At 40.7% G+C, this 11418-nt stretch overlaps 1 protein-coding gene across 2 annotated transcripts in view; it reads right to left on the bottom strand.

The window, feature by feature from the left end:
• Positions 1–147: 147 nt before the first annotated feature.
• SP100 (SP100 nuclear antigen) overlaps positions 148–11418 on the bottom strand; it is a 209050-nt gene continuing 197779 nt past the window's right edge. For both annotated transcript variants that reach the window (XM_036421342.2, XM_045575612.1), the window contains 9 exons: positions 11287–11391; positions 11037–11179; positions 10549–10584; positions 6982–7023; positions 4459–4574; positions 2681–2801; positions 2329–2400; positions 1628–1771; positions 148–521 (listed from right to left, as the gene is read on the bottom strand). In XM_036421342.2, coding sequence (XP_036277235.1) covers positions 441–521; positions 1628–1771; positions 2329–2400; positions 2681–2801; positions 4459–4574; positions 6982–7023; positions 10549–10584; positions 11037–11179; positions 11287–11391 — 860 coding nt within the window. In that variant the 3' untranslated portion in view covers positions 148–440. The remainder of the gene's footprint in view (positions 522–1627; positions 1772–2328; positions 2401–2680; positions 2802–4458; positions 4575–6981; positions 7024–10548; positions 10585–11036; positions 11180–11286; positions 11392–11418) is intronic.

The following is an 11418-nucleotide window of genomic DNA, read 5'->3' as shown; positions in this document are numbered from 1 at the left end:
CATAATAATAAGAAATAGTATGAAATACTTGACAGTAAAAAGAAAAAGCAAGAAATGAATAAGTTCTATATCAGGAGGAGGAGAGGAGAGAAAACTTTACCTAACAAAATAATAAATAATTTAAATAAATGAAAGCACATGATATGATTCTTTATAGAAAGAATCAATATTTTTATTTTAAATTTCACTCCAATTTATTTAATAAGAGATCTGGACAAAGCAATCTTACATTTTCTTTAGAAAAATAAATGAGCTGAAATAATGACAAAATAAGTTTGAAAAAACAAGTGTGATATGATTGTTTTTGCATATCATTAGGCAGAATGGTTAGTGGGACCATGGTCACTTGACCACGTACTGTTGGAGGCTCTGAAGGGGGAAACAGAATTGGACAAAAATCACAAAGTAATGGGCTTGGACTGAGAATTGTTCTTGCTGATTTACTGAATTCCAAAAATGTCTTTGAAGTTTTTTTCAAATCTGTTTTCTACTTGTAATCCCAGCCCGATGAATTTCTGGCCCTGAAAAAGCACAGAGAAAAACATAAGCCATTGCCAATGAGCTTAGACTCCCAAAGTTTCAGGTAATCAAGATCTTCATTTCAGGTCACCCCCAAATGTTAAGTGCGTCTTTATCCAGTTAAGAATAGCTAATGTTCTCTGATAGCTTGATCAGTTTTTCTTTATCTGGAAGACAGAGAAACAAAAGTAGTACTATACTGCAGCCTAATTCTTCACCAGAAATTGATTGATTGATTTAATTTGACAAAATAGAAGTTATTTGAGTTTTGAATACAGCCCATATTATTTGCAACAATATAGTGGTATGGAAATGTCTACAGTAAATTTATTGTGCTTCTTCTCCCTTCATTCTCACCCCTTGAGGCAATCCTTGTTAACGTGTGTGTGTGTGTGTGTGTGTGTGTGTGTGTGTGTGTTAATCTTCACCTGAAGCTATTTTTCTACTCAAGTATATATTTTCCATTTATTTATTTATTTATTTATTTATTTATTTATTTATTTAAATTTATTTTGGGGGAGAGTGGAAGAAAGAGGGAAAGACAGAGAGAAACATCAATGTGAGAGAAGCACATTGATTGGTTGTCTCAGTCAAGGGCCCTAACCAGGGCTGGGCCAGGGAGGAGTCTGCAACTGAGGTACCTGTCCTTGACTGGAATCGAACCTTGGACCTGTTGTCTGCAGGCTGACGCTATATCCACTCAGCCAAATCGGCTAGGGCCTTGTTAAGTTTTTGACATAGCACTAGGAGATTTGGATGTAAAAAAATCCAAGATTTTGAAATTTGAGAAATTTGATTTGATATCTTCCTTTACAGAAGACAAACACTGGTTGCCTTTAAAAACACTTCTGTTTCCTGCGAAAGGGACTAGATCTGCAATCTACTGTTCTCTGGGAGAAAATTGGCTATCTAGCAGTGAGCAGACTCTTAGGTCCTAGGACAGATACCTCTGGTTGATTATTATATTTTCACCTCTGTAGACCACTAGAATTTTTACTTGTGTGTGCTTGCCGCATGATGAGGAGAGTGTAACATTTACCTGATATAAGAAGAGGAAAGTCAAAGTGACTTAATCTAAAGCAAAAGGGATGCAGGGACAGCCACTTACCTTGTAAATTGACCTGTGGTTCTGAAAGATGAGGCGTATGTCCTGCACAAACTCCTTCACTTTGAGGTACAACTTTGAAGCCAGATTTTCTCTGATTTTGTTTAACCACATGCACTTCTCCAGACTCTGAGGTGGCTTTTTACTCTGTGGATGAAAGTGTCAAAGGGCAGGCTATAGGCATGTTCCAAGTCTACTTTCTATAGACTCTCACTGCTATGACTATTTATGTCTCTCCCCCCACCCCACTTCCCACAACTCAGATGTTGAAATTCTAACCCCCAATGTGATGGTATTAGAAGATGGGGCCTTTGGGAGATAATTAGGTCAAGAGGGTGGAGTGCTCATGAATAGGATCAATGTCCTTTATAAGGGGACCTCAGAGAGCTCTCTCCCTATTTCTACCATGTGAGGACACAACATGAACTTGTCAGTCTGCAACATGGAAGAGGGCTTTTACCAGAATCTGACCATGTTGGTACTCAGATCTTGGACTTCCGGTCTCCAGAACTGTGAGAAACAGATTTCTGTTGTTGAAGTCACCCAATCTGTGGTATTTTGTTACAGCAGCCTAAACTGCTAAGGGCTGACTAAGTTGACAGAGATATCCATAAAAAAGGCAATGATGATGGCAACTTATACCTATTGCATTCATATCACAAATTTGACAAATGTCAGTTTGGGATTTTGTTGCTGTTACTTACATAATATGGTTTTGGGGCAAAAAAGGAGCTTTTTGACCAGCCATAGACCGTCAAGAGGAGTAACTCACATTTCTGCAAAAGACATAGGAGATCTTAAGTGAAAAGCAGCTTGGAGAGAATGAACTGCTATGCATGTTCAGGCAGAATGCACAACACCCAAACCCATGGACTCTGAAACAAACACAGAAAGGCGATTTCCTTTGGCTACACATTTTGGTGTTAGGTGTGGTCAAAGCACAGAGAAAAAAGCACAGCAGCTTGCTTCTGGGCACCTTTATTCCAGCCCCTGCAAGACTGATTCTTCTCTCAACTGAACAGAGAGGGGAGGCTTCAACTTCCCGTTGCAACTCACCACGTGCTCCTCATGTAGCATCTTCCGTTCTAGGACTTCCGATTCCAGACGACATGGTTGACTTTTTGGGCACCTTTCCTGAATAACCTTTACCTGGCAGAAGATGCAACTCCATGGGTTCCTGAGAGGCAGGACATGAAGTGAGCAGGGGCAGGTTCTCTGTGAAGCAGCCATTATTCCTGCAGCTGTTGAAATACTCAAAAGGGCCACCTTGAAGCCAACTTTTATCTTGGAATCCCCTCTGCACTAGAGTCCCATTTAGACTCAATTGCACCTAATTCAACCCCTCTGTTGAGTTAGGTGCCATAGTGGGTGATGGACTCTCATTCACTTCAAAACTTAGGGTTTCCAATTGAGCCACTATAAGTATGGTAATGATCCCTGTCTGCCACACTTGAGTATTGGCAACCAGTACCATAAGGACCAAAGTATTGGGCCTTGATGAACCATCAGGCCATAGGAAAAGTCAGAAACCAGCTCTTGTCTCTAAACTTTGCTGAATAAGCACAGAGAACAAGCCATGGGCATTTTCCCTGCTGGCATTGCCTTATCTATACCTAGAATCTTTGCTGCAGAGACTTCTTGGGAAGGAACCCTACCAACAGAGTTTCAGATATTCTATTTGCCTCTAGAGCCGGCTCTCCCAGGTTCTCTGTGCTGGGAGACTCTCCACAATCCGATGGACACAATGATTCATCTTAGAGATATCATTTAGCTTCTCCCCTGGGCCACTTCAATCCTTTCTCATAGGCCCATTACAAATTAATAGGTACAAATTGTCAGTTATAAAAACAGTTATGGGGATGTAAAATATAGCATAGGGAAAATAGTAACATTATGTTAACTATGTATGGTGTCAGATGTGTACTAGACTTATTTAGGTAAATTATATAAATGTCTATTTACTATGTTATATACCTAAAATGAATAATATAATGTTGAATGTCAATTATAATTGAAAAAAAAGGCCCATTACACAGTGTCCATGGTTCAAGGATGGGGACTACTTGTGGGTTTAACAAAAAAGTGGATCTGCCTTTAGCCTCTGCAGACCGCCTGACTGACTAGAGAGGTTTATGCCAAATCCCTGAGGTGGCACCACTGCCTGGGAGCTACCTGAGAGCAGCTGGGTTACATTAGATTCTTCCCATTACAGAGGGCAATGCTCTGTCCTCATGGGGATACACACATTCTTGGTAGACATCCTCTGCCCACACCACCACTTATAGATGCCTTAGCAAATCTCCATGTTAGCCTGCGTACCATCACTTCTGACCAAGGATAGATTTTACAGCAAAGGAAATGCAGCAGTGGACTCATCCTCAGAATTCATGATTCTTATTATGGACCCTGTCACTCAGTGTCAGCTGATCTGATAGACCATGGGTATGGCTTTCAGAGGACTCATCACAGCCCCAGCTTTTCCAGTTTTGAGATGTTCCCAAGGCAGGTGGTATATGTTTCCAACCAGCAGCTAATGTATGGTGTCATCATCCCATCAAAGTGCATGGGTTAGGGAACAAAGCAGGGGAGGTGGTGGTGACACCTCTTTCTATTCCACATTAAAACCACTTGAGGAATTTTCACTTCCCATGAATCTACTGCTGTCAGCACAATTAAATAGCTCTGGATCATATTTCTCGATCCTGATACTTAAGGACCATGCTCCCTCTGCATCAAGATGCATACAAGCAGATAAACTTTGCAGGCTGAGTGTGCATGGTGGAAAGAGCTATCCCACAAGAAGGAAGGGCAAGAGGGGGCCAAGTGTCACTAACCTGTCAGGATCGATATGTTGGATGTGGCATGTCTCATGAAAGGATCTTGAACAAGTATCACAGCAAAATAGTGTTCCTCCTTTATGGCACACCACACATATATTTGAGTTTTCTGGCTAGAAAAGGAGATAATGTAGATATCATTGGGATCAGAGAGATTCCAGAAGGACAACATCGTTGGACTCTAGAACACACAGGTTTTGCTTGTGCCAAGGTGAAACTTGTAATATTAAAGAATAACACTGAGCAGAGATTTTAGAAGAAGACATTTTGATTTACTTTCATTTAGTGAAGTCAATAACTTGACAGTGTTTATGTCTAAGTATTGTGGAATGAAAAAAAACACACTGAAGATAGTAGAAATTATAGACAAATATAAGAATTGGACAAGGAATGTGTCCATCGGGCTGTGAGAAAATCATGTTTTTCCGTGTGTGTGTGTGCGTGTGTGTGTGTGTGTGTGTGTGTGTAATAATCTATGTGGTAATAACATGTGAATCTTTACATATTAAATTTATATGTATGAGGGTCATGTGTCTGTGATGGAGAAATGTGCAGAAGTTTTTGGCTCCACCTGAGCAGAAAGATAACTGTTTGAGAACTCTGTGGTGGGGGAATGTCTCATCCAATGTGTTGGTAACATCTCTACATTTGGATGAAAATATCTTGTCTATACAATGGGTTAGAAGGAGGAATTCACATTCTCCTGTGACAATGTAGGTACAAAATAATGCACAGACATGAGGACTAGCTCTCTCAGTGATAGGTGGTTGAGATGCTGGTGGGTGATGAGGAAGTGAGGAGGTGACAGGAAGTGCCATTCTACTTCTTCCTTCTAGAAACACTATGCTTTGTTCTCTGACTCTCTACTACCTTGGATTCCCTCCTCCTCCCCTCTAAAACTCTGCCTCTCTTGGAGGCTCCTCTCTTAGAATGTTGGAATTCCTTGGGGAATGTCCTACATTCCCCACTCCTTCACGGCTCCCATGACCATGCTTACCTTACATATCCTTAGACTTTAAAACCTTTGTCTCTGGTCTCCTTCAGAGGCCCTAACCCTCCACACTCTATTTTCCATCATCTCCAGTTAGAAGTCTTTCATCAAGTCTAAAATCCACCCTGTCCCTAACTATATGCCTTGTCTTCATGTCTGTAATCTGCTCCTCTTTTAGCTTCCATCTCATCAAGGAGCCCATAATTCACCCAGGAGCCCAGAAGTGAACATGGTTTCTGCTTTCTTCCATACCTGGATATCCAATCCATCAACAGTGTTGCAAATCCCAATTTTTAAATATCTCATCTCATTGTAGTGCTTCTGTGAGTTCCATTGCTACAAGAATGTAGAGGCCCTAATCACAATACCATCTTTTTTTTTTTTTTTTTTAAAAAAAAGGTCTGCTACTAAAGTTACAAATCATAAGTCAGAATATCATCTCTGGGTCCAATGATCTTAGGTGAATTGGACTATACCCCAGTTTTTAAATTCTCTGCAATTATAAATTTAATATAAGAAGAGACACAAAAGTCACATGCATAAGGAAATTCTAAGCTGCAATATGTCTCTTGCCCATGTTCTCCCTTTCAATAGGAAAACTTGTATAATGCCTCTTTAGGGACATCCTTGTACACATCCTCACATGGGCCTCACTGGCTCTCTCTCATGGGGCCATGTAACTGTTTATCCTTTTTTTTTTTTTTTTGTCATAACAAATGAGAGTCATGGATTTTGTCCATTATTGTTAGGCTTTTGGGTCAAGGTTTCTGAACCTTAGATATCATTGGAATGAATTGATGTCCTTCCAGTCTGTAACAATGACTGCCTCAGCTTTTACCTACAGCCCAGAGCAGAGAGCATGGACAAACTACCTAGTATGATCCAACGTATAATGAACTGAGAGGTGACGATGTCACCACCTGCCTCTCTGAGTGTCCTAGGACACCCACCCACCCCAGTATTTATTTTCCCATGTTATACAATGAAGTGGATCCATAAAGGATCTTTTTGCACTGAGTACATTTCTCTGCAGGACTAATGACAGGATGTGCACCTTGAACTTACCAGCCTGGTGAGGCCTGTTCCTTTTGTTTGATGTATGAAACCATCTTATCATTGCCTGCACCATGGAGTAGATGTTTGAGATTTTCCTTTTCTTCTCTTCTGCTTTCTTTAAAATTCTGATATCCTCTCAAATTTTCTCCCTACCCTAATCTTTAGGCCAGCCTTGCCTATTTCTACTCCAAGACCCATCTCTAGAGACCCCAGTAGTTTAGAGCTTTGCTTTCCAAACTAATGGGAAAACAGGATGGTTTCCACCAAACAAATGGAAATGATACTTTCATATTGAGACACCCAACTCCAGAACCATCTACTTGGTGTGGGTGATGCATATGCTGTTCTCTGCTCATCACACATAGTGACATGTTCTAACTGAGTGTGAGCATGCTTCAGGGAAAGATGGCAATGACAGAGATGATGTACTGAAGAGGCCTGGATTATTTTGGGGTTACAGGTGCAATACTTACATATGGGTCAACAATGTTATCACTCTGAGACTCTGGTATTATCTATAGAAAATAGAGTAAGATTGAGTGACAATATTGAATACTCATTATTCAAAAACAATATTGAGTTTTCATTAACCACACATTTGAGCATACTTTTTATACAAAGGATTCATACATTCCCTTTGGTGTACATCTCCTTTTGTGAGTCTATATATCTAGTTGGAGAATAAAAAACATTAAATTATGTGTCAGTGATGGTTTGGCTCAATGCAGATTCCATTCTGTGGATCTTAGACCCAAGGGGGCTTTTGTGAAGCCATGTAAGGAGGGAGGCTGGCGCTGGTTTTCACAGATGGAGTTGGAGCTTAAATGAGAGACTCAGACTGAGAACTAATCACCTACAGCCCCCAGTGACCACAGGGTCCAGATTCCTGGTGCCATACAAATGTTTCTGCAGACTCCATGGCCTTCTGCAGCTCTCCTGTGACACAGCTCTAAAGATAAAATGGGTACAAAGTCCCAGTTCTGCATCTTTTCTTAAAGGTGAGTACCTCCCCACTATCTCCTGAATCCAAAGGCTTGCATTGACCTTGGGTATCTATGAAATGATTGGGCCTCCTTTCAGCCTGGGGCGATGACTACCGGAGTTCTTACCTCCAGTTGGGACAGAGAGGCCATAGAGAAGCCACCCAATAGATCCAAGGCATAATGACCAAAGAGGCAGCCATGTAACTGCTTGCATCTCTGGGTGTCCTAGAATCCAACCTCATCCAATGAGTTATTCTCCCATGTTAGACAATGAAGTTGAAATAATCATATAAGGTCAGTTCTGTTTCATTATCTATTTTAAAGGATTATTCTCACCTCTATCTCCTATGTTTTAATGCTTAAAGAAGTTCTGGTCTAGATTGACGAGAGAGAAACATCTATCAGCGACCTCTTGCACAGCCCATACTGGGGATGTGCTCACAACCAAGGTACATGCCACTAACTGGAATCAAACCTGGGACCCTTCAGTCCACAAGCCAACTCTCTATCCACTGAGCCAAACCGAATAGGGCCAGTATGTATATTTTACATGCAATTAAAAAAATAATGAGATAAAAAATTAATATGGCCGCATTGGTAAACACCTAAACTTGCTGCCTCGCACAACAACTAAAAGACAAAACGGGTATTATCCAGAATCACAGGAAGGCTGGATGAGTGGAAATTCTACAACTAGAAGGGAAGAGAAAAGCACACTGAGACTCAGAGGAGCTGCGGAAGTAAAGTGCAGAGGTATGGAGGTGATCGCGCAGAGAGGGCTGGCAACTGAGTACACGACTGACTTTTTCAATCTGAAGGGAGACACAAGCTCCCGACTGCTCTGAACACCAGTTATGGGTGAGATTCTGGGGACCCAGACTCATATGGGGAGAAACTGGACTGTCTGGCATCAGGCAGAACTCGACAGCGGCTTTCTTTCAGAGGTGCTTGTAGTGATTACCATGGGACACTGAGACCCAGGGACCTCTTGGGGCAGGGCTGACAGGAAGACATTGCAGTTTGCTCCACCCTGAGACTCCACCCCATCCAAGCTGTGCGAAGAGGCTTTTGATCCTTTGAAATCTAAACTTACCTAACAAATTTCAGCTGAGTCAGAGAGACTCAGAACACCCAAAAGAAGGCCCAAGGCTCCACAGCAGCCTGTATTGCTTCACACCTAGGCCTAATCTGGGGACTTCCAAAACCCAAACAAAGAAAAGAAACCTGCAGATACCTCTGTAGTTCCTGCTGAGTGGCCTCAGACTGAGGCTAAATTAGCAACTCCTTGGAGATCCAAGAGCCAGTGTAGGGTGTCAGAGTAGGACCATCCAGATTATGACTACTAGAGACACAGTCAGGGAGCAGACTCAGTGAGCACTAAAGCCCCACTGAAGCAAGTCTTGCCCTATAAGGCTGTCTCCAGCACAAAAGTTATCCCATCGTAGATACAGCTGATCCTCATAGCCAATTGGCTTGCAGGTCAATTCTTCCCAGTGATACCAACAATAATCAAGGCTTAACTACAACAAGACTGTGCACACAGCCCACAAAGGGGTTCATCAACAGTGTCTACCTCAGGTAACTGGGGAGGCTGAGCCACTGGACCCTATAGGATACCTAGCACATAAAGCCACTCTATCAACTCAAGAAAGCACCCAAAATGCGAGACAGAGAAACATATCACAAATGAAAGAAATGGAGGAAAGAAAACTACTGGATATGGAGTTCAAAACCGAGGTTATAAGGTTTTTCAAGAATTTTCTAGAAAAGGCCAATAAATTTACTGAGATCCTTGAGGATATGAAGAAGGACCAACTAGAAATTAAGCCTACACTGGTTGAAATAAAAAAATAGGTGATCCAACAGCAGACTAGGATCCCAAGATTCAAGTCAAATATTTGAAATACAAAGAAGCAAAAAACACCCACCTAGAAATGCAAAAAACAAAAAGAATCCAAAAACATGAAGATAGTGTAAGGAGCCTCTGGGACAACTTCAAGTGTACCAACATCAGAATTATGGGGGTTCAAGAAGAAGAGAGAGAGAGCAATATACTAAAAACCTATTTTAAGAAATAATGACAGAAAACTTCCCCTACCTTGTGAAAGAAATAGACTCACAAGTCCAGGAAGTGCAGAGAACTTCAAACTAAAGGAATACAAAGAAGACCACACCAAGACACATCATAATGAAAATGCCAAGAGCAAAGACAAAGAGATAATATTAAAAGCAGCAAGAGAAAAATAGTTAATTACCTACAAGGGAGCACTCATACAATTGTCAGCTGATTTCTCAACAGAAACTATGCAAGGCCAAATGGGAGTGGCAAGAAATATTCAAAGTGAAGAATTGCAAGTACCTACAACTAAGATTACTCTAGCCAGCAAAGCTATCATTCAGAATTGAAGGTCAGATAAAGAGCTTCACAGATAAGAAAAAGCTAAAGGAGTTCATCACCACCAAATCAGTATTATATGAAATGTTGAAGGGTATTCTTTAAGAAGAGGAAGAAGAAGAAAAAGGTAAAGATAAAAATTATGAACAACAAATATATATCTATCAATAAGTGAATCTAAAAATCAAGTGAATAAAAAAATCTGATAAACAGAATAAACTAGTGAATATAATAGAATCAGGGGCATAGAAAGGAAGTAGACTGACAATTCTCGGAAAAAAGGGGGGTGGGGGGTGGGGAAGAGATTGGACAAAATTGTACACCTATGGATGAGGACAATGATGGGGGCGGTAAGGGCAGAGGGTGGGGTAGGAACTGGGTGGAGGGGAGTTATGGGGGGATAAAAGAGGAACTATTGTAATAATCTGAACAATAAAGATATATATATATATATATATATATATATATATATATATATATATATATCAATCATTCGGTCTAGACACTGTAATGTTTGAAAGCAGCAAGTGCAAAAATATCCATATTATAAAATCAAATTTTACTAGAATTAATGAAGTTAGGAGCTATAGAATAAGGCCAGATAAATGGAAAATCAACAATATGATAGGTGAAATATTGGCAGAAAGTCATGCAATAATTACCTTCGTTTTTCTTGGTGGATCTGTTAGAAATCCCTTCTGAAAGAGAAATGAGATTAATGCTATGAGCCTTTTTATAGTCTTTGTACTTCTGTACTTTTTCTACTGTTTTGAGCTTGGTATTTCCAGCTGCTTCCCAGATATGTTACTATGCTACTTTATTGGTCCCCGAAGCCTAAGATGGCCTCTTCTGCCCCCTAACCCCAATTTAAATTACTTTCTTGTGACCATATTACACAGTGGCAACTACTAGTGACAGAGTCAAGGCCACAATTACTTTCTACCTTCAAAGAGAGAAGAGTTCATGCACTTAGAGGATTACACTGTGATAAACTGGCCAAGATAACGCGGGAGTGGAATGTTAGTTAGTAATAGCATGCATTGTGACCTGTGCAAGGGAAGTCATGAAGGTTTTCTGAACATCGATAAAGCTTGGAGTTTGTGAACTATGACACTCCATTCTTAATGGAAGCCCTTTGTCACTATTATACCTGAATCAGGTGTTTCAGGGTATATCCAGCGCAGTGCACACTCATCCTCCAATTTTTGCTCCTTTCGTGGTTTCCTTCAATTTCAAATTCCTTGAGGGTGAGCTGCTTCCCATTATTTGTCTTTATACACTTTGCTGAGATTCCTGTGAGACCGGGCAAGACAGGCTGAGCTTCCTTTGTTGCCCCTGAACAATATAATATCCACATGGGTGGTTTCTAGTTGAAAAGCGTAGAAGACCAGGAAACTTACCCTGTTTCATTTTCTCTTTATATAACATCCCCTTTGCTGGGCCACAGGTCACGGGAAGTATGGGGAGTTTAAAGTTCATATGTTTATCTTTGGGAATTCTTGGACCTGCAAGGAAGCATTATTATTATTATT

The sequence above is a fragment of the Pipistrellus kuhlii genome, unplaced genomic scaffold, assembly GCF_014108245.1.
Source record: "Pipistrellus kuhlii isolate mPipKuh1 unplaced genomic scaffold, mPipKuh1.p scaffold_m20_p_7, whole genome shotgun sequence".
Taxonomy (NCBI): domain Eukaryota; kingdom Metazoa; phylum Chordata; class Mammalia; order Chiroptera; family Vespertilionidae; genus Pipistrellus; species Pipistrellus kuhlii.
This window is presented reverse-complemented; position numbering and strand designations above follow the sequence as displayed.